Source organism: Vigna angularis, chromosome 6, assembly GCF_016808095.1.
Source record: "Vigna angularis cultivar LongXiaoDou No.4 chromosome 6, ASM1680809v1, whole genome shotgun sequence".
NCBI classification, from domain to species: Eukaryota; Viridiplantae; Streptophyta; class Magnoliopsida; order Fabales; family Fabaceae; genus Vigna; species Vigna angularis.
In genome coordinates this window covers 15,698,732-15,722,493 of record NC_068975.1, presented here as the reverse complement: position 1 = coordinate 15,722,493, position 23,762 = coordinate 15,698,732, and the positions used below count along the sequence as shown (strand labels likewise).

The 23,762-nt window shown below is 42.3% G+C and overlaps 2 protein-coding genes across 5 annotated transcripts; both read right to left on the bottom strand.

Annotated features, from left to right (window-relative positions):
* Window positions 1-8,467: 8,467 nt before the first annotated feature.
* LOC108318916 (uncharacterized) lies at window positions 8,468-9,466 on the bottom strand. The gene has a single exon (XM_017549905.1). The coding sequence runs from the start codon at window positions 9,464-9,466 to the stop codon at window positions 8,468-8,470; it is 999 nt and encodes a 332-aa protein (XP_017405394.1).
* Window positions 9,467-11,158: 1,692 nt separating this feature from the next.
* On the bottom strand, window positions 11,159-21,453 carry LOC108318924 (protein METABOLIC NETWORK MODULATOR 1). 4 transcript variants are annotated; one of them, XM_017549918.2, is made up of 5 exons: window positions 21,242-21,396; window positions 20,707-20,741; window positions 19,428-19,504; window positions 11,745-12,955; window positions 11,159-11,600 (listed from the first exon to the last, which is right to left on the bottom strand). In XM_017549918.2, the coding sequence occupies exons 4-5, from the start codon at window positions 12,933-12,935 to the stop codon at window positions 11,463-11,465; spliced, it is 1,329 nt and encodes a 442-aa protein (XP_017405407.1). In that variant the 5' UTR covers window positions 12,936-12,955; window positions 19,428-19,504; window positions 20,707-20,741; window positions 21,242-21,396; the 3' UTR covers window positions 11,159-11,462. The 4 variants fall into 4 exon arrangements, with proteins under 4 accessions (XP_017405407.1, XP_052735047.1, XP_017405404.1 ...); XM_052879087.1 differs by having other exon boundaries at window positions 20,707-20,757; window positions 21,242-21,372; XM_017549915.2 differs by lacking the exon at window positions 19,428-19,504 and having other exon boundaries at window positions 21,242-21,453.
* Between the last annotated feature and the right edge of the window lie 2,309 nt (window positions 21,454-23,762).

Here is a 23,762-nt window from a genome sequence, read left to right as displayed (position 1 = left end):
TGAAGATTAAAATTTCTTTGGTTGAAGCATTACAACAGGTTCCTATGTATGCACAATTTTTTAAGGGATTCCTCAAATAGAAGAGATATATAGATGAGGAAACCATTGATGTACATGGCAATTGTAGTGTTATGTTACAGAAAGCATTTCCTCCAAAAGTTAAAGATCAAGGAAGCTTTACTATTCCTTACATCATTGGGAATATTAATATAGGGAAAGCCCTAATTGATTTAGGGTCAAGCATTAATTTGATGCCTTTCTCTGTGTTTGAGAGGATTGGTGGTCTTAAAGTGAAGCCTACAAAGGTTACTTTGCAACTGGCGGATGGATCTACCAAAAAGTCCTATGGTGTGGCGAAAGATGTTGTGGTTCGTATAGACAAACTTGGATTTTTGGTTGATTTTGTAGTGATGCAGATGGAGGAAGATGTGAAGACTCCTATTATTCTTGGAAGGCCATTCATGAAAATGGTCAAGGTAATCATCAATGTGGATGATGGGACGATAGCACTTAAGGACCAACAAGAGGAGATGATCTTTAATGTCTTCAATACTGAGCAGAATCAAGTGAGGAAGACTAGTCATAAAGTTGAAGATAAAGATGCACCAGTGACTAGCCTTAAAGTTGCCAAGCCGATTATCAAAGGGAAAAATTGTTTCTTCTCACAGGGTAAGGAAGGAGAAGAAAAAGATGGAAAAGGAAAGATGGTTCATCATGACTCGGTGGATAAAGAACTCAAACTTTGCGCACAAGTGAGATTCAAGGGCACGGTGTGGGTTGTTAAAGAGCTTAAAGATAATGGAGTCATAGAGATTGAAGCTCCGTACTCAAGGAGAGTAAAAAAGGTGACCAAGAAGATGTTGATGAGCTGGAGTGAGAGGAAAAAGAAGAACATCAACATGAAAGAAGTGACTTGAGCTTTATTGGGTCAAGCTAGTGACGTTAAAGAAGCGCTTGCTGGGAGGCAGCTTAGTGATTTGAAAACTTTAATTTTTGTTATTTGGTGATGTAATTTTAAACTTTTGTTATTTTATTTTGTTTTGGTTATGAGCTGGCTATGGCATAGCATCTACTAATGGATGCTAGGTGATTGAGTATCTACTAAAGGATACTATGCTACCAGACACTTATTGATGGGTGTTGGAAGAGTTATTGGGTCAGGCTCGTGACGTTAAACAAGCGCTTGCTGGGAGGTAACCCAGTTTTCTAAATTCATATCTTTGTTTTGTGCTCTAGTGTGCTTTATATGTGTTGATTGTTGAATGTTTGAGGGGTATGGAGAGATTCAATGTTTTGAGTGAGTGTTGAGTGTGAGTTGGGTGAAAAATACATGGAATTTTGAAAATTTGGTGTTGAAGTCGAGGGACTTTAACTAGGAACACCCAGGACAAGCCAAGAAGAGAGGGGACCTAAGTCACGTACGCCGCTCAGCACCCTTCTAAGGGGCACTGAGCGCGACTTTCTGCTGTTAGGGTTTTTATTAATTGGGCTTAGTGTAGGGTGCGACCCACTTCATTCTTTTTACTCCCTAGGGTTCGCCCAAGCCCCCTTTCTCAGATTTCACCCTTTCTAAACTCTCCAAACACTCTTCCTAAGAACTTTCTTCACTTCCCCCTTCATTTTACCACCAAAAACCCTATTTCCCACTCAGTTTGCATCATTCTTCCATCAAAGTTTGGGGTTTTTGCTTGTTGTGTTGCTAGGGTTTTGATTTCTCCAATCTCTTTGAGCATTCTTCACTAATCTTTGCATCCCTAACCAAGTAAGTTCATGCATTTTGTGAGTTAATGCATTTGAAAGTTTGATTCTTGATGAATATTGATGCTTATGAATGATTTACTGGATTTGTTGCTGTTTGAACCGATTAAATTTCAGTATTGATGGTTGGGACTGAGTAGGAAGTGATTGAATAGTGTTTAAGGCTAGTTTTTGGGATGCACTGATTGGCGCTGAGGACACTTCTTAGGGGCGCTCAGCACGACTCGATAGAAGTGATTTCTGGCTGTTTGCATGATCTTGGTTGATTGATTCAATGTAGGTGACACTGAGGGCCCTCTGTTTTGTCCTTAGCGTTGTTAAGAAGCAATGTTGTGAGTTGTTTTAATTTCAAGTACTGATGCTTGATGACATTTGTTGTGTTGTGAATCTATTTGGTGCAAGAATGACTTCTTCATCAGGGAAAAGGGTGAAAACCATGGGGCACAAGAGGAAGGAGAAATAACCCATTTACTCCAACAAATTTCTCACTGCTACACATGAAAAATATTTCCCAATAGTGGATGGGAGAAGACTGTTGATGGAGCGTAAGGTGGCAATCATACCATCTTTGGCTCCACAATTTGGAAGAGAGCTAGATAGAAGGAACATGAAGAATGTGGCATCTTACCCTACTCCTGCCAACTTTGTTGTGGTTAAATAATTTTATACAAATGCAAGGGCAATGGGTGGAGAGAAAGAGACGTACATGAGCTACATAAGGGGTAAGAAAATATTCTTTGATGCTGACACAGTGAACAGCTTTCTAGGCACAGACTAGGATGGAGAGCAATGCCAATTTGAACTTTCTGTGGAGGAAGGAGTTCATTTTGATGAAGTGGAGAGAGTTTTATGTGTCCCTGGTGGACACTTCTAGAGGAACAGGAAAGGGGCACCCACTCACCTCAGACATTGCTATCTGACAGCCCTAGCCAAATACTAGATGGCTTTTACACATGTTAACATCCAGCCATGCTCCCATTTTTCTGACATTACTACCCACAAGGTCATTTTCCTTTTTTTTGTTCTAAGGGGATTAAACATCAACATTGGGCAAGTAATAGCTAATGAAATCCATAATTGTGCTTGCTCTGCAAATAATAAGTCACCCCTTAGACATCCCTCTTTGATCACTCATTTGTGCGAGATTGCAAGAGTTAATGTGTCCACACCACCATTGGAGCGGCCTAGGAAGGAAATTAATGCCTCATACTACACTTAGTACTGTGCATTGGATGAGGCAGGATATCTAGTGCCACCGCCACACCCTCCTAGGGCTCATAGGCGGTCACCATAACCAGCCTAGCAGCCAGCTCATGAGACTGCCCCATTTCAAAGGCGGGACATGTACATGTCCTTAATGGAGGAGAGGATGAATGCTTTATATAGGGGCGAGCAGGAGCTGCTGAGGACACTGACGTCCGCCTTTCCTGAGTGACAATTTATATCTTAGGAGGACTTTGTAGCCTGGGTGGCATGGCCTGTTGATCCATCACAGACAGATGATGGAGGTGAAGCAGTTGAAGCTTTAGTTATGGAAGAGGAAGCTGAAGATGAAGAGGATTCTGATGATTATGATTGAGGATTGTAGATAGCATCTACTGATGGATGCTATTTTGTCTCTAGAACAGGATTTCTTTTACTGTTTGTTGAACTATATTTTGCTTCTGTTATGTGATGTACTTGGCTTATAACTTTATCTATGATGCAATAGTTTGATGATGATGATGTTTGTGATGAGTATTGCTTCATGATGTTGATTATATTGATTGATTTTGAGATGATGCATGATGCTGATATATAGGTGGTTGCTCACAATATTGTGAAACAGATGCATGATGATTTATGATTGTGTTACTGATCAGGATGTTTATCTAAATGTTGGAACTTGAATTAGCCTGTGTGAGGATTGAACTCCAAAGTTTTTTATGAATGATTGTTATTACTTTGAAAGCATGAATGACTTTGCCCAGGTTTCTATGATTGAATCACTTGCTTGCATGTGTCATATGATCAAGGCCATATGTTGTTATCCCTTTTTAGCCAATGCATGATTTTAGCCCAATAAAAGAAAGTACAATGTGTTATATCCTTTGAACCTTTAGCCTTAAACATGATATGAAAACCCTTTTTGAAATTGAGTTAAGTTGAGAATATTTGTGTGGTATTGATAAAGGTTCATGTTTGGGGTTGTTGGGAAATCTAAAAAGGGAAAATAAAGAGAATGAGCATTGAGCTAAATATTGAGCAAATGAAAAGCAAAAGAAAAAGAAAAGAAAATCTCAATGCAAGAGAAAGTTGGGAATAAGTGAGAATGGTTTTGAAAAAAGAGATTGTGTTTAAATGATGAAATTTTGAATGACTCTCTTAACTCAAGGATTTTGTGATCTGGAAAAACCAATTTTCTTCTTAGCCCAACCACATTACAAGCCATAGAAAATCCCTTATGATGATACTTGCTTGTGACTTTGATTGATTATGGTTAACTGAAAGGCAAAGTTGATTTATGTGACGTTGTGATAGTAGAGTGAATGAGTCATCTCTATATACACCTGTGTGTTTGAGAGAAACACTTTTTCTTGGTGAGGAGTACTTCCATGTATGCATGATTACATCTTTGCTTGGTTGATCATTCATGAGTATAGCATCTATTGAATATTCTGTGATTATGTGAGCACCACAATGAGCTTAATTGAATCAAGGCATTTATTCATCTTGATTGATATTCTTTATAAGCTGATATGAGCAATTACTTGTCTTGAAAGAAAAGGTTTTGAATTGTGTTGAAACCATTCTATGGATTGGTTGAAAGCTAAGTTACATTTTGTTTGCTTGAGGACAATCAAAGTTCTAAGTTTGGGGTTGTGATAACGGTTGAATTTACCGTTATTTGATACTTAATTTTGATACTAAAAATACCCTTTTTGACTTAGAAACTATCTTGGAATCATATTTTTGATTAATAAGAGAGTTGAAGGTGAATTTAATGGTTTTGTGCTAGATTTTCTTGTTTTCAAAAGGAATTGAGATGATTTGGAAGAAGAGTTGAAGTAGTAAGGAGTTCGAACTCAGGAAGCACTGGAAAAGTAGTACAAAGGAGGATAGCAGTAGCGTTGAGCGCCACTTTAGGGGCCCTCAACGCCAGAGTACATTGTCTCACGCTTGGCTGCCCTTTTCTAGAGCCCTCAGTGTAGGATGCCCCTGGCTCGCGCCTCGGCGCCCTTTTCAGGGAAGCTGAGCGCAACTTCCTCGAGTCGCACCACGCCTGCTTCCCTTCTAAGTTGACCCTGAGCGTTTGTTCTGACCCACACACCGCCTGGGCGCCCTAAGTGGGGCGCTGAGCACCAGTCTTGTGCGATCCTCTTCGCTTCTTTGGGCTGGACAGGGCGTCCGTCGTCCTGTCGAGACATAATCTCTCTGATTTCGGATCGCCAATCCTCCTCCTCGGTAGACACCGCCAAATAATCAATCGAGGGTTGGAACAACACTTGCCGCACGATAATCGTTAGCTGTCCCCTCTCTTTTCCGAAGCTGAGTTTAGATAACATATCCGCCCGGGTATTTTCCTCCCTCGGAATATGTTGGATGGTGATCTGGTCGAACGCCCTTGCCAGCTCTGACGCGCGGTGGAAGTATCGCATCAAGTGCTCCTCCTTCACTTGAAAGTCACCATTCATCTGGCCGACGACCAGTTGGGAGTCCGTCCGGCAGGTGATTCTTTTTGCCCCCATATCCCTTGCCAACCCTAGGCCGGCCACCAGGGCTTCGTATTCTGCTTGATTATTGGAGGCCTTGAACTTAAATATCAGGAGTGCTCTAACAGGAATCCGTTAGGGCCCTCCAACACGATGTCGGCCCCACAAACTGATATGCCGGACGCCCCATCCACGTACAGATTCCACTCGTCCTGGCGGGTGGGAGGTAGCTCGACTGCGAAGTCGGCGAGGTGCTGGCCCTTGACCAGCCCTCTCGGTTCGTAGCGCAAGCCGAACTCGGACAATTCTACCGCCCATGCCACCATGCGTCCCGCCAGGTCCGGCTTCCTTAGGATTTTTGAAATGGGGAAATCGGTTCTGACGACGATTTGGTGGCTTTGGAAATATGGCCGGAGGCGTCTTGACGCGTTTAGTAAAGCGAGCGCCACCTTTTCCACTTGTTGGTAGCGAGTCTCTCGGTCCAGGAGCGTGCGGCTGACGAAGTACATCAGCTTTGGTTGGGGCTGTTCTTGCGTTATCACGGCGCTGATGGCCGATTCTAACACGCCCAGGAAGATATGCAAGTCCTCCCCTAGCGCCGCACGGTTCATGACGGGTGGGTTGAGCAGGATGGTTTTGACATCCTGGAACGCTCGTTCGCATTCGGCGTCCCATATCGAGCCGGCGCCCTTCTTCATTCTTCGTAGGACGGGTCTAACTCGTCGGCTAACTTTGGGATGAATCGGGACAATGTTGTGAGCCGCCCAACGAGTCTTTGTACTTCTTTAAGGGTGGCCGGGCTTTGCATCTGCAATATCGCTTCGCACTTGTCAAGATTAGCTTCGATTCTCCTAGACGTAAGCATGAAGCCTAAGAACTTCCCGGCGGCTACCCCGAACGTACATTTGGCCGGGTTTAAGCGCATCCCGAATTTTCTGACTTGGTGAAAAACTTCCTCCAAGTCTTTTATATGGCCACTACCGTCTGCCGATCGGACGACCATGTCATCTACATAGACGTCCATGCATCTGCCAATTTTCTCTTGGAAGATCCGGTCCATTAATCGCTAGTAAGTGGCCCCGGTGTTTTTCAGGCCGAAGGGCATTACCTCGTAGCAAAAGTTAGCCCGCTCGGTCATGAAGGTCGTCTTCTCTCGGTCAGGGCCATACATTGGTATCTGGTTATACCTAGAATACGCGTCTAGAAAGCTTAGTATCCGGTGTCCGGACGTGCCATCTACCAACGCGTCAATGCTAGGTAAGGGATGAGAGTCTTTCGGGCAGGCTTTGTTGAGATCAGTGTAATCCGTGCACATTCGCCACTTCCCGCTGGCCTTTTTTACCATTACCACGTTGGCCAGCCAAGTGGTATAGGTGGGTAGATCATTAGTCTGACTACTAATCAGGTCAGCGGAAAGCTAGGCCATTTCTCACTTGCAGTAAATGAGGAGGGAGGCTGCTTTTAAGTGACTTGACAAAGGATTGGAACTAGGCCAAATCTCATCTATTGCAGCAAAGAAAGAGGAAAGGGGCGAAGCGCTAGTTTGAATTGAAGTAGAGGAGATGCCATATGGTAGGAGGCAATAATGAATTAAGCCGGTATGAATGGAGCCTTGTTTATTAGGCTAGATCGATGTGATGTATATTTATTGGCTCTAATCCTCGGGGCACCGCCTTTAGTTTCCCTACCTCCTCTTCAACAGCTTTTCTTTTCTCGTCTCCCAGCCTTCGCTTCTTTTGTGCCACCGGACGGGCCTCTTTAAACAGTGCCAGCTTGTGAGACATGACCGATGGGTGAATCCCCGGCATGTCAGTCGCCGTCCATGCGAACAGGTCCCTGTTCTTCCATAAGAGCGATCTAAGCTCTTTTTCCATCTCTGGTTCCAATCCTCTCGCCATGGTGGTCGTCTGGGTGGGCTCTTTCCCTATTAGGACCGGCTGGGTTTCTCCCATAGGTTCCAGCCGGTCTTCAGTGTTCGTCCTCGGGACGAGGTCGGCCATGGCGACTTCGGAGCCGGTCGCCCTCCTCTTTCCTTGGTGGGTGTGCAGCTTCAGACCGGCTGCATAGCATTCCCGGGCCGTCTTCTGATCCGCCCGGACCGTGCATATGGTCCCCTTTTCGGAGGGGTACTTCATCGTGAGGTGGGGTGTGGACACGATCGCCCCGAACGCGTTCAGACATGGCCGGCCGAGCAACACATTGTATGAGGTGTTGGCTTCGACCAACAGATATCTGACTCTCTTTTCTTCGCTAGATCGTCCGGTTCCCAACCTCGTCCTCAACTCCACATACCCGCGGGTGTCCACCCTCTCTCCCGCAAAACCTACAATCTGACCATTGTAAGGGACGATGAGATCCTCCGAGATATCCATCTGCTGGAAAGTTTTCCAATAGAGGATATTCACTAAGCTCCCCTGATCTACCAAAACCTTGCTGACGCCGTAGCGGGCGATCTCGGCCGTTATCACCGTTGGGTCGTCCTGATCGGGATCGGGTGCGTGGAAGTCTTCATCCGAGAACGTGATGGGGGGCATAGTGCGCCGGGGCCTATCTACCGAGTGCACGGAATGTAGGGCTCGTATGTGGCGCTTTTGGGCGGACGATGATGATCCTCCCCCGGCAAACCCTCATGATATCGTGTTGATGTGCCCCCGTAGTGGATGTTCGCGACTTCTGCTGTGGCGTCAGCTTCGTCTTCGCTCGGAGCGAGGACGTTCGGTCCGGTCGTTCCTCGGTCTGTCGGACCTGTATGCTGGTCGTCTAACAGTCCTCTCGGCGGGCGCCTGAGAACGGTCGTCCCGTATATACTTCTTCAGCTTTCCCGCCTGGATTAGCTCTTCAATTTTGTCCTTCAGGGTCACACACTCCTCGGTGGTATGACCCATGTTCTTGTGGTAGGCGCAGTGTTTACTTCCATCCGCACCGGATGGTGTGGGTCGCTTCATAGGTTCTGGGAGCAGATCCGCGCTGAGCGCCTCCCGGAGGATCTTCTCTCGGGGGGCGTTTAGAGGGGTGTACTACTGGAAACGGGGCCCTCGGCGCGGTTCCTTCTGCCTGTTGCCGCCCGGTTTTCCTACCGAATTGTCGGGTTTCTCCCCGTCCGCCTTCTCACTCCTAAGCTCCTGGCTCTCCTTTTTGTAGGATAACTTCATCTCCTCAACCCTTATCTCGTCTGTCGCGCGTTCCCTCAGCTCCTCCATAGTCTTAGGGGCTCGCCGACAGACGCTGTCTTTGAACGGTCCGGGCTTGAGAGCGGGTAGGATGTAATGGAGGGCGAGCTCCGGACATAACGCCTTCACCCGCCGTACGGTTTTCTGGTACCGATCCATGAACGCTCTCAGCGTTTCTTCCTTCCCCTGCTTCAGGGTGACCAACTCAAACACGGTCAAGTCCTGTGTGCTGTTAGTCGCGAATTGCCGGATAAACAGCTGCTTCAGTCTGGCGAAATTTTCTATGGAATTGGGAGGCAGGTTGTTAAACCATTCAAGGGCCTCGTCTTCCAAAGACAACGAGAATGCCCGGCACCAGATGGCGTTGTTGCCTGTTCTGAATGCCATCGCGTTCGAGAAGGTTTTGATGTGGCCCTCAGGATTGGTGGTTCCATCATACATTTTGAATTGGGGTGCAATGAATTGTTCAGAAATTTGAACGTCCATTATGTTTTGGGCGAAGGGGAGTAATAGCGTGGAGGAAGGCTCCGGTTTGACCACCATCCGCCTATCCTCAGCCGCGCTCTCCGCGTGTACCGACTTGGCCTTACTTCCTTCGGCCTCGGTACCAGTCGGCCTCCAGGTCTCATCGCGTTCGGTATTCTGTTCCGAACGTTCCTCTACGGCATCCTTCCCCTTCCCCTTCTCCTTCACCCGCTCGTCCCCGTCCTTCCTTGCAATCTCCCGGCTTATCTGGGCTTCACAATCGGCCTTAACCGCCGCCAACTCATCTTCATGACGCTGTTGCATCTCGTCCATCTTCTGTTGTAGAACTCTGATCATCTCGATAGGGTCGTCTGTGCTCATATTTCTCGTGGTCACGATTGGGTATTTAAAATCACACGGCCCCACGGTGGGCGCCAAATGTTTCGGATGTGAGGGACTGTGCTGGTCCCACGTCTCCACGTCACTCTCTTCTCGTATTCCGTACGTCGGATCCTCTGTACTCACTCCTCAGTTTGCCGGTGGGAGACCTGCAAAAGATTCTCCGATGCCAAAGTCAGTTGAGAGCTAAGGCGTTTTTGTCAGACAGTAATGAATGTGCAGTAAATGTAACCTATCTACCACTCACCCTGGATCTGTATTTATAGTTTTCGCTATGGGCTTGGGATTAGTGAAAAGTTAATCACGGCCCAATTCAGCCCAAATAGCTTTTAAACCCTACTTACCTTAAACTAAGATGATTAGTAACACGGTCGGCCGTCCTCGCGGGTCTTATCCTTGAGACCGGCCGGTCCTGACGGGTCCACGGTCTGGGCGGCTGGCTTCGGGTTACTCTTGAGTATGGGCGCACGGGTGTCTGCCCTGCCATACATAACCTTCACAATAGTGAGCGATCACGGGGCACATGGGCGTCCGCCCTTCAATACCTAACCCTTCCCAACAGTAGTAGAAGAGTAGTTTCTTGGGTCTCATACGGTAATGTGGGCGGCCGGTCCGTTTGGCAGTCCGATGACGTGGATGTCCTTCCATACGGCGTCTGGTCCTTGGGTCTCATACGGTGATGTGGGCGGTCGGTCCGTTTGGCAGTCCAATGACGTGGATGTCCTTCCGTACGACGTCCGGTTCCTGCTGGTACAATTATATTAAAATTTTAACATAAACTTTTGAAGTTAAAAAACAAAAGTCGGATTATGAATAGAGAACAAGTTATTTGAAACTTTAAAGAATAATTTTGGAAAGTTGAATTAAATAATAAAATGATTGATTTCAGCATTTCACACCTGTAATTTATTGATGTAAGCGGGAATCAAATGAAATCATGGTTACAACTATTTGTGTGAAGTTGTCGTTTATTTTCCAAAACAATTAGATTGAAATTACTCCTTAAAAAAATATTAAGATTTAGGGAATATACAAAGTAGAGATTAAAGTCTTACATACCACTTCCTTTAAAACACTTATTAAGGAATCGATCAATAAATAAAATTATTATTCAAGTTGCATTAGAAATCATAGAAGAAAGGATATTACATTTTTACTTGTGATTCCTTAATCAAATGTGTTGGAACAATTATTACCATTTTCCTTATTTTAGATTGGGACACACGTGAAAAATAAAAACAATGTAAAACTCAATGGTTTAAAAAGAAAAGACTCTAATATCAATAGTGCATATATATGTATGCATCACCAAAGCCTCTCTCTAACCCAAGACATAGTGACAATCTCCTTTAGGCTATGTTTGGACAAAAGTTGAAAATGTGATTCTGGAAATTGTAATGCACATTCTCATATTCCAAAGCAAAATGGAGTAAAAATTTATTACTTAAGGAGTAAAATTACTTTTGAGCTTCCCCAACTGGAATCTAAACATCCATTTAATTCATCAACCAGATGGACATCACAGTGAAAACAAGAGTTATTTTTTCTGGAACTATCCAGCACTGTATCACGGAACTCAAGGAACAAAACTATCACAGAATAGGCCAATGCTGTTTCAAAGAAAAAACTAGATGCGCAACAAAGACAACAGTGAATAACAAGCACACAGTACAATTGACTGCCTCATAAAATGGCTTGAAACATTTAATTGAAGTTTTGGACAATATTTGATTTGCTAAGAAAGTAATTAACATCCGACTTGAAGGAATGGTCTCTAATATAAAACAATTAATTATAGCTATAACAAGCTATCTTCACCAAATTCAATGAGGCTTGCACGTTTGAAAATGTTTAACATCATTGAGATTAGAACTAAAAGCTGAATATTCACCATGACAGATATGTTACCTACTTATGACAGATAAACCTGGTGGCACAATAGCCACAAATGATGACATTTATAAACCAGATTCAATACTCAGAACGGCTTTGTTGATTGAATAGTTCCACCATCTTCAAGTCCAGTTCCTAAAATCCTTATATCATCCAACTTGTTTCCAGATTCTAGCTCTGCTGCTTTGGATGCCTGGTTCTCCGTATTGTTATGTTGAAAAACCTTGTTAAATTAGAGCGCATTAATACATATGTCGCAATTTAGGTACATAGCAACTAAAGGGTAACAAAGTCTCGGTTTCTTCCATCACCCCTACTTCACACTCAAAAGCCTAAGAAATACAAATGGTTAAATCCTTTGTTTTACCTGCAAAAGCTCAGTCATTCTGTCAGTTTCGGTGTAGTCCGAAGGCTTGGGAGCAGATGTTGAGATTTCCGGAGGACAAGACTGTACAGCTTGCAGTGGCTTAATCAAGATGGGTTGATCTACATCATTAACTTTGTCTTCCTGAGTACCACTTGGATCCTTCTCTACCATATTATCACCTGACTTGCAGTTGTCAGTAGTCTCATTATCCATGGCCTCTGATGGATCTTGGATCCTCTTGACAACTTCCGTAATCAGATGCTCAAAAGGCATGCTAGGCATTCTCATAGATTTGGCTTCATCTTCATTCACCACATGAGATGAAGATTGATTATGTGCTGGAGCATCTTCACTTTGCATGCCGGTTGAGTGTGAGATAGTTTGAGTGTGAGATACAAGTGAAGGGTTTCCATCTACAGGGATTTCTTTGGAAGAAATCACTCCACTCCCTAGAGAAACTTGGGTGTTGACTTGTGATGGTTGATTAGAAACTGGCCCCCCGTTTGCAAAATTATTAAGTTGGAGCATTACAGGCACCACATTACCTCTGGGTAGTTGATGAGTGATCTGGCCTGGCACAGAAGGCACATTCTTTCCAGAAGAGGCAACCAAGTTACTAGAACTAACAGCTCCTCTAGGTATCTGAGGGACAGACGGTGAGCCATTCATTGCAATAGTTTCAACTCTATGAACACTCACTGGCTGTTCATTCCTCTCCTTTGGGAGAGGAGTTTGAAACTGTGCTGCTCTTGAAGGGAAAGAAACCTCATTTCTATGGATCATTGGAACACTCGGAGCAACATCATTTTCAGGCGAGACAGGAACATATCGTCCAGGCTTGAAGACCAACCCCCTCAAAGTAGTATCAGAATCACCAACTCTAACACTGAGCAAATATCCAGCATCAAATACAGCCTCAATTACACCAGAAACTAGTTGGCCCACCATTGCATTATTTAAATGACTCTCTTGACCCCTTTGAAATTGTTGACTTCCATTAACTGTTTCAAAGCCAGGAGGCACGGGCGTTTGTTCTGCACGAACAGGATTCTGCCTTTTATTTTGACTAACTAGGATATAGGAACTCTCCTCTGAATCTGGCTTCGGGTATTTCCTTGGACGACCACGCTTGCGCTTCAAAGGCACATCTCCTGAACCATCTGGAGTGTTATTTTGGTTTTGTTGATCCATCTTTGGTAATTTCTGTTACTCTGGTGTCCATGCAAAGATTAAAAAAAAATTGTATAAGCTACCAAAACAAAAGCAGAAACAGTCAGCATGATACAAATGTAATTTTCTCGATAACTAAAATAATTTTGTCTGCTTCTTGACAGTGATTAACCTGCCTCCTCAAAACACTTGCATCATAAAACTAGTATGATATGAAGCACAAACATAAACATGAATACCGGACACGACATCAAATAGAGGTTTCCTGATAGGTTCCTAAATTGGGAACCTAATCAAGAACTCTCTTTCTCACCAAAAGACACAAGATAGGGAAAACTGAATATTATTCACAGTAGTGTATCTGTACAGAAAAAATCCAGAGGCTTAACCCTCTTCACAGGTCAGAACCTGTCAACAGACAATTCAACAAAACATGCCTTTTACCAACTAACAGGCCTCTATTTATACTCCCTCTCCCGCCCACTTCTAACTGTCATAGGCAGTTAGGCTATTACAACTAATTATCCTTCTTCCTTCTCTCATAGACTAACCATTTCTTCTTATTCCTATCAATACCCTCCCCTTGAAGACCAACCTTGTCCCCAAGGTTGAAATCGGGGTACTGCTCCCTGATAGTCATTTCATCTTCCCAGGTGGCCCCTTCCGGCCCTCCTTCTTGCCATTCTACCAGAAGTTGTGGCACACTTTCCCCTTCTCCCTGCAGCTGTCTTCTTCCTAAAATGTGCACTGGCCAAAATGAAGGCCCTTCTGTCTGCAGGTCTTGTGGCAATTCCTTTTCCACTCTTTGTTCTCCTATAGCCTTTTTCAATTGTGACACATGGAAGACAGGATGAATTCGTGCTGTCTCTGGCAACTGCAACTTACAAGCTGCCTCCCCCACCCTCTGAATAACCTGGAATGGCCCAAAATATATGGCTGCCAACTTTGGGTGAAGCCTAGTTGGCATCAAGGATTGTCTATGGGGCCGTATCTTCAAATATACCCAATCCCCCACTTCTACATCCGCAGCCTCCCTCCTTTTATTAGCTTGTCGCACCATTAGTTCCTGTGCCCTCTCTAGATGAAACTTCAACTGTTTCAGGGCTTCGTCCCTAGTTTGAAGCTCCTGACTCACTGCCTCCACCAATGATTCGCCAGGAATGAATCTATGCAAAGAGGGGGGCGTCCTCCCATACACAGCCTCAAAAGGAGTGCACCTTATAGCTCCTTGATAGCTTGTGTTATACCAATATTCCGCCCACGACAAAACAGTCATCCATCCCCTTGGCTGCTCCGAACAGAAACACCTGAGATAACCTTCTAAACCCCGATTCAGAACCTCCGTTTGTCCGTCCGTCTCAGGGTGGTACATGGTGCTCATTTTTAATTGCGTTCCCTGACTCTTGAACAACTCTTTCCAGAATATACTTAGGAACAATGGGTCCCTATCTGTCATGATGGACTGTGGAATCCCATTCAGCCTTACGATTTCTCTTATGAAGACTTCAGCCACCGTTCTTGCCGGGTAGGGATGCTTGAGCGGTAGGAAATGTGCATATTTGCTCAAGCGGTCCACCACCACCAGAATTGCATCATACCCCTTGGATCTGGGCAAACGAACTATGAAATCCATGCTTAACTCTTCCCACACTGCATTCGGAACAGGCAATGGCTGTAATAATCCCTGAGGTGAGGATGTTAGGTACTTGTGTTGCTGGCACACACGACATTTAGCCACAAATTCCGTCACGTCTTTTTTCATTCCGACCCAATACAACGATTGGGCTATCCTCCTGTACGTCCTATATACTCCAGAATGGCAGGATGGTAATGTCAGCGAAGTCTTTGAGGGCTTGGCCACCACACACAATTCCCTTTCCTCCCCGTTTTCACCCTCGTCCCTCCTGGACAACGCATCAGCAGCTATGTTAGCAGTCCCCGTCTTATACACGATCTCAAAATTGTACCCCAACATCTTGGCTATCCAATTTTGCTGATTCTGAGTCGTGATTCGCTGTTCTAGTAGGTATCTTAAGCTCTTCTGATCATTGTGGACTACAAACTTCTGCCCCAACAGATAGGGCCTCCAATGCTGTATGGCTAATATGAGAGCCATCAACTCTTTCTCGTAAATAGACTTGTTCAATGTTCCTTCGGATAACGCCTTACTGAAAAAGGCTATGGGTTTCTTTCCTTGCATCAAAACTGCATCCACGCCTTTGCCCGATGCGTCACATTCAATGTGGAAGGGTTGCTGAAATTCAGGTAAAGACAACACTGGGGCCGTCGTAATGGCTCTCTTCAAAGTCTACCATGCCTCGTCTGCCCTCTCATTCCAGGCGAATCCCCCTTGCTTCAGCAGGTCCGTTAAAGGTCTGGCAATTTTGCCATAATCCTTTATGAACCTCCAATAGTACCCCGACAATCCCAAGAATCCCCTTAAGCTTTTTACCGATTTTGGTCTCTCCCACTCCACAACGGCCTTTATCTTCTCATCATCCATCTCCACACCTCTGTGCGAAATAATATGTCCCAAGTATTTAATTTGGGTTTGTCCGAACTCGCACTTCCTCCGGTTAGCCACCCATTGATCTCGTTCCAAGGTTGAGGTTGAAAGGACGCTTCCAACATGCTCGAGATGCTCCTTCCAAGTTCGACTATAGACTAAGATGTCATCAAAGAAAACCAAAACGAACTTGCGTAGATAGGGTTGGAAAAGGTTGTTCATCGCGCTCGGAAACGTCGCCGGCGCGTTGGTGAGCCCGAAGGGCATTACCACGAACTCGTAGTGCCCCTGGTGCGTTCGGAACGCAGTCTTCTCTATATCCTTCTCACCCATGCGAATCTGGTGGTATCCCGCCTTCAAGTCCACCTTAGAGAAGTAGGAAGCCCCTCCCAACTCGTCCAGCAACTCCTCGATCACTGGTATGGGAAATTTGTCCGGCACCGTAGCTCGATTCAGTGCCCTGTAGTCTATGCAGAAGCGCCAGCTGTCGTCCTTCTTCTTCACCAGAATGACAGTACTCGAATAGGGGTTGTGGCTTGGACGGATCACCCCCGATCGGAGCATCTCAGCAACCTGTTGTTCTATTTCTCCTTTCATCACGTGTAGGTACCGGTAGGGCCTCACGTTAATGGGATCTACCCCCTCTTTAAGCGGTATATAATGCACCATCCCTCTGCTAGGTGGCAGCCCCGTAGGCTCCGAGAACACCACGTCATGCTTGCCCAACATCAACTCCATCTCTTGCTTTTGCTTGTCGGTGAGGCCACAAACTTCTGAGTACTTTCCTTGGACTCTAGTGAGCCCAATTCCCATACCATAAGCCAAGCTTCTACTTTATCCATTTTTAATAAGGCCCTGGGTCCCACCACTTTTCGTTCCAACATGGGGTCCCCCTTCACTGTTATCTCCTTCTCTCCTTGTCTGTATACCATAGTCAACTTCCGCCAATCCACCGTCACCTTTCCTAGTTTCTCCAACCACTCCACCCCAAGGATTACCTCTACTCCTCCGAGTTCAAACAGGTAAAATCTTTCGACAATTTTTTCATCTCCCAACTCCAAAGCCACCTGCTCACAGCAACCGTTGATCCTCTTCTTGTGTCCGTCCCCCAGACTTACAATATAAGGTTAGGTCTCCACTACCGCCAACTCCAATTCCTCCACCACCCTTCGATTGATAAAATTGTGGGTCGCACCACTGTCAATCATAACCAGCACCTCTCGGCGTCCAATTCGTCCTCGTAACTTCATCGTTTTGGGAGACGTGAGACAGCCAGCGGACAGCGCCGATAGCTCCATCGTGGCAATATTCATCTCGGTTCCCGCCTCGCCTTCTGTCTCTTCCTCCTCTTCTGCCACGATTAGCATCCTTAAACCCCTTTCAGGGTAGCGATGGTCGAGGCTGAAAGGTCCGCCAAACCTGAAACATCTCCCCTCCTCTCTCTGTTTGACATACTTCGAGTATGGTAGATTGCGGACATTCCTTTCTCTCCCGTCGCTGTTAGCTCTCACGTTACTTCCCCCCTACGTCGCGTCTTTCTTTACAGACCCGATACTCTCCGCCGGCCCTCCTTGCACCGTTGTATCGCGATTTGATTCTGACCGCACCACCGCTCCTGTCATTTTTCACCAGGAACTTTGATTTGTGGACACCCATCCTCCTCCCGCGCAACTCGCATGGCGGTCAATAGATCAGGTGGGTCATGCGGCCTGACATGATCGCTCACCTCTTCCTGTAGACCCCCCATGAAGTAACCCATAATCAACTCCTCGGGTATCTTGGTCGTCTGCCCAACCAGAACTTTGAATTCGCGAATATACTCCTCCACCGACCCTGCCTGTTTTATGGTCGACAACCTCTCATAAACGGTCCCTCTTGTTCCTCCCCCGAATCGTATTCCCAAAGCCCTCTTCAATTCATCCCAAGAATGGTTCTTGGTTTTCTCCCGCGAAAAACGGAACCAACTTCCGGCGTAACCCTCCATACTAATAAAAGCCAATTGTAGCTTCTCCTCTTCAGGCACCCGCTGACCTCGAAAAAGTTCTCCGCTCTGCCTACCCAAATCCATGGTTCACCTCCTTCAAACACGGGCAACTCGACCCGTTTCCTCCAATTGACCATTCCTTCTTGGTTACTTTCTCCTCTTCTTCCCCTTTCGCCATCGGGTCTGCCCCCATTATCATTCACCGACGATTGGCTCTCATCCTGATGCTGGCCCCTGTGATTGTGGTTACGTTCCCCAAGCACCTTCAAGATTGCTTGGATGTCCTGTCGTATCGCCGTCGTATCTGCCTTCGTCTCGGCTATTGCAATCTCGACAGCGTCCAAGTGCCCTTCGACTGCCACCACTCTTCCCTCCATCATGCGCTAACGTCTCCTCTCCTAATGGGATCCGACAAGTCGGACCAATTGATAGGTTCCTATATTGGGAACCTAATCAAGAACTCTCTTTCTCACCAGAAGACATAAGAAAGATAGGGAAAACTGAATATTATTCACAGTAGTGTATCTGTACAGAAAGAATCCAAAGGCTTAACCCTCTCCACAGGTCAGAACCTGTCAACAGACAATTCAATAAAACATGCCTTTTACCAACTAACAGACCTCTATTTATACTCCTTCTCCCGCCCACTTCTAACTGTCATAGGCAGTTAGGCTATTACAACTAATTACCCTTCTTCCTTCTCTCATAGACTAACATTTCTTCTTATTGCTATCATTTCCATTCAAAGTGTTCAAATTTTTATTGTGTCAAGCCGCATTGTTCAAATTATATTTTTTAATTTTCTCTCATTTCCTCCATGGGCGCACCATGGCCACCAATAGATCACGTATGATGGCCATCATTTGAAATCCACCACACCATCATGGTGGTCAGTTAAATTTCGTTATTTACCATGGCACTTGCATCTGATAATATTAGATATAACTTACAATTTTATTTGAAGAATTATGCTCAAGTTATTTTATCTATTTCTATTTTAAAATTAATACGCTGCCAATTTAAGTTATTTTTTTCCTTCTCTCTAAATAATATGATTCAATACACATTATGATTCACGATTTAAAAATTAGCTAGGCGATTCATGATTTGAATCTCAATTTGATAACCTTGGTTGGTCCAACTATCATAATCAATTTTCAACAATCTTTTCCTCTGTAGATATAACACCAATATCTATCCAATAATAATTGTTTTTTTTCTTGTCCGATCCTGTGGAGCAACTCATTCATCTTAGCGTACTATTTCTTTTAATCCCACTCCTTTCTCGTATTATCCCTCTCAAATCCTATACTGCCAACAATGACGATTATAACATCAAATTCACTTTGAACTTTGGTTACATGGAATTAAGTGGACATTTTATTTGTATTAATTTAAGTGAAGTGATCACATTCCTAGTCAATAATTTATATGCACCCTAATCACCTGATATTAGCAGCAGGCTATACCTAAATTTAGGAAAATGCCCTCATATAAACTTTAAAAAGAAATCCATGATGTACAAAAGAAAATGAAGCCCTTGAAAAAGAAAAATATGATAGTGCATCAAACTAGCTCCTCCTTTTAAAGATACTTTTGCAGTTTCTAGACAGTGAGTAGGAAAAGAAACAGAGGAGAAGTAGGGAGGGGGGAAACAACAGACACTAGGCTCACAGGGAGCCACCTCATGCTGGCCACTGGTTCACACACAGGAGGCATAGGGTTGTACAATGCAAAAAGGGTTTGTCTGTTCATTTCATATATATGGAAAAACTGAATACCTCAAAATTCCTTCCTAAAATACAACTCAGCAATGTTAAAATTTTTAATTTCTTCAATCCCAAATAGACAAATACTCGTTACTCTCAATTACCTCACCCAAATAGACCATAGAATTATGCCCACAGTTTCTAAAGAGTGATAGTAGAAATTCTTCCACAATGCATCAAACTGAAACCTTCAAAGGTAGTAGATTATGCAGTTACTTCGCAAATAAAACATTGCATTGAGAAAAAGCTCTTACTTTTGTGTAATAGCATACTATTCATTAAGATACATGAAAGTGGAAGTTGCTTATGCATGTCATGGGATCACGGAGATCTGAAAGTAAATCAAGTTATTTTCAAAGCAGGAATGGAGGAGAATTAAAAATAATCTATACACCAATATAGAAGTAGAATAGGTAAAAGAATTGTTTTAGATCCACTTTAGAAGGTTAAAAATAATAGAAAAATTCCCGATGAAACTTTACTTAAATGGAATGAAATTTGAAAGCAAACATCATAGCTAAACGAAGTTAGTCGTGATGCCACCATGTCTCTCTCATGAGATGTTAATGACAGCAGAACTTAAAGGAAACTTAGCAGGAACTTAATGATTCAAACTGATTTTTAAATCATAATATTGTAGCAGAAATTTCTAATACATAATGGTCGAGCCACAGAAAAGGATGGTAATATTCTTGAATCCTTGTTCTCAGTAAACCCAGTGACAGAATGTGCAAAACCATATTCTAGCTACAAATTTTAGATACCTATACAGATCCAGTGAAATTTTTGAGCTCACTGTGTTTAAGTGCAATGTACTAAAATTGTCAAACTAATATTTATTTTTATTTACTTTTCTATCTAACCAAATAATTAGAAAGAAATCATTTCCTCTCATTCCTTCCTAATTCCATCAATCCAAACAACTTTAAAATTACTCTCTAATTAATCTCAAATTCTATCCTCTTTATTTCATTCCATTCTATTTTTTTCCTCTCCATTGCAATGAGCATCCAAACAAAGTGAAAAGAAGTTTCATAGACGTACACTATAATATACTTAATCGAAGGCAGATAGAATTCATATTTCAATTGTGAGTATGTTTCTGAACAAGGATTTAGCAGAGACAGCTAAATATGACTAAAAGACTAGAGATCAGAGATTCCTAGGGTTGTTAAAATTCTAAATTCAATAGTTACTCAAATAGAGAAGCACCTCTCCGTTTCCCCACAAAACACAGCAAAAAGACAAGCTTCAACCAATGAAATAGTACACACTAAACAGGCAATTTTTACAAGAGAAGGCCTGGCAATAAAAGTGATTGGGGATACAACATAGCCCAAATGAAAATCAACACGATATGATGGCATGAAACATTAAAAGAGAAAAGTTAAGGTATTCAATTATAAGTAATTCAAGCAAAAGAAAATATGGATTACAGGAATCAACAACACCAAAGCCGCAAAAAGCACACAAACGCTCATTCATTAGAAAAAATAAATCAAATTGCAAGGGAAAAAGTTTCCAGCATCGAACCTCTTTTCAGTAACCTTGGCAGCAAAACCGAACACCTGCAGAAAGGACATCCTTATAACCATGAAACATAGGCCCATTAAGTCTAAAACATACTGATTAAAAAATAAAATATTAAAAAACAATGCAACAACCCGAAGAATAGGATTTTCTAAAAAAATAACATATTTCTCCTTTTCCACTTCATCTTTTCCTTCCGGAAACTAATCAAAACTTCAGCTCAGGAAACAAAATAAAACAAAAAACAAAAACATGAATTTGATCGAAAAACGAAAAATAAAAAAGAATCCCATTACCCTTACACGGTTACACCACAATCCAAGGGTTTAACCTCTCCCCGAGGAAACAAAATCAATGTTTTCATACCCCCATTTCATATTTTTCTTCAATTTCCAAAATCAGCAGTAAAAAAACACACCCCTGAAAAATCCCTCGCATGGGTTCGATCCAAAACAACACAAAAAAAAGGTGAAAAACCAACATGCAATAGCTAAATTGATGAAATTTTGAGACAGAAAGGGCAGGGGAGAGAGATTACCGTGTTGGGAACAACAAGGTTGCATTAAGATTCAGATTCAGAGAGTTTAGATTCAATTTTGCAGAAGGCGCACAAGAAGAAGAACGTGAAAGTGGAAGCTATTTAGACGGAGAGAGCGAGGTGGTGCAGTGTAAGAAAGTGCACAGTCACACACGAACGCACGCACACGGGGTGCTACCGTATCTGGCTGTTATTGAATGTCTCGTCACGGTACAGTAACAGCATGAAACGTGTAAAATATGTATGTCCAGTATTTTTTTTAATCCTATGCGTGCAGACTTTCCTTGTTCGGTGTCACCGCCGGGTGATGAATTTGATGCTATAAAACTGAAAAACATAGACAAAAACAAACAAAATACAATGCGTTAATATTTTCTTTTTTCTATTATTAAACAAAATTTGTTTGAATTTCTATTAAATAATAAAGGAGATTCTTTGAATATTAATAAAATTTTGCCAAATAAAAAATAAGTCATTAATGATTTTTCAAAATTATCGATTCAAGAAGGAATAAAAATAAATTTTTCCTTTTTTGTAAATTCAAAATAAAAGTAAGCACAACAGTATATTAATTCGAGTTCAGGAGACATCTAAGGAAGAAGAAAATATTGAAAAATTGTAACAAAAAATATGCATAAAGACTTATTCAAATTTATGGATTTGTTCACATTGAATTTAAGTCCAATTTCAGATTATTTATTTAATTAGTTGTGATAAAAAAACTAAACTACTTGATGAAAAAAATATTTATTCGGTCATTGAAAAGTTTAAATTTAATTGAAAAACTTGTTCATGTAACAACATTTTAAGATATATTTAAAAAGTTATATTAAAAATACTTATTTTACTTTGTTTATATTAGAAATAAAAAAATAAAGATATAAATAAAGAAATAAAAAAATAAAGATATAAATAAAGAAATAAAAAAACATAAATTGCAGTAAATATATACTATTTAAACAGATCACAAATAAATAACTTTTTTTATTGTCAAATGTTGTCAAATAAATAATGTTAAAATGTTGTCGAAAAAAAATGTTGTTAAATATCATTATTCTTTAAATAAATAGTAGATTATAAAAACTAAATATATAATATTCATTGAAATTAAAAATAAATAAATGTAATGAAAAACTTAAATTTTATTATATTAAAATTTTGGGTTAAATATGTTTTTCATCCTTAAGTATGACTGATTTTTGATTTTAGTCCCTACTCAAAACTTTGATGGATTTTAGTCCTCATAGTATTGAAACATGTAATATTAATCCTTAAAAATGGACGGCGTCAACTTTTTATTGATCTGGCAAACAGCGAGGCCATGTCTTCTTCTTAAGTATCTGCCATGTTGCTTCTTCATCATCTCAGTTGATGGCAAAGCTGGGTTCTTCTTCTGGCTAGCAGGGTGCAACCTTGTAGGCCCCATTCCTCCTTTTCTAGGAAACTTAATGAAGCTCACAAACCTCGACATTACTTTGCTTGATGAGTCTCCGACATTGTTTGCAAAGTTTCTCATACTGCTTTTTGTGTATAAAGATATGGAATAAAATTAAAATGATGTTAACACCCCTCCCATGAAGGAAAAAATCCAAACAATATACATTTTAAGTCTAATAGTACATGATGGATTGAGCACAAGCAATAAAATGAATCAAACATTTTAAGTCTAGATTTCCTCGTATGTGTCCATATCGAAAAAATCAATGATCATGACATCGAATGAGTTAAACAATGCATGCTTTGAGCAAAGAGGAAAAACCCTAACAATTAATGAAAGAAAGCATGTATCTTAAAGAAGATTTTGAAGAACAAATTCCATACATGAGAGTTTCAAAAGGACTACATTGATTCCCCAACAACAATAAATGTTTAGTTCACCATATTCATGGTGAAACGATATGAATTACAATGAAAGAGTGAAAAGATAGAACCCTAGAAAGTTGAGAAAGGAGCCTTAGCATCCAAAATCCTCCTCCAAGGGGTGAAAGAGTGTGTTTTTGCTTCATCCCAGCCAAAGATACAAACCCTAAGACATCTAGGTCTTTAAATAGGACATAAAAATAACAGAAAACGGGACCAGGCCCAAAACAGATCATAAAATAGCATAAAACTAGCCCAAAACTTGCTCTGGTTGACTTTTTTGGTTGACTGGTTGACTTTTCTGCATTCTGGTTGACTTTTCTGGATTCTGGTTGACTTTTCTGCACTGGAACTCCTTGATACTTCAACCCTTCTTTCAAATCATTCCAAAAACCTACAAAATCAAGGGATTTTAGTGATAAAATCATAATACATATCCTCAACTCTCTTATTTACAAAACTAAAGCAAAATCATGAGTCCAAGCAAGCTTCTAAGTCAAAAAGGGTGCATTAAGTATCAAAATTAAGTATAAAAATAACGGTTTTTGAACCGTTATCACAACCCCAAACTTAGAACTTTGCTTGTCCTCAAGCAAACAAGATGAAACTTAGTCTTCCAGAAATCATCACAATGGTTCAACCACATTCCAAAACTCATTCT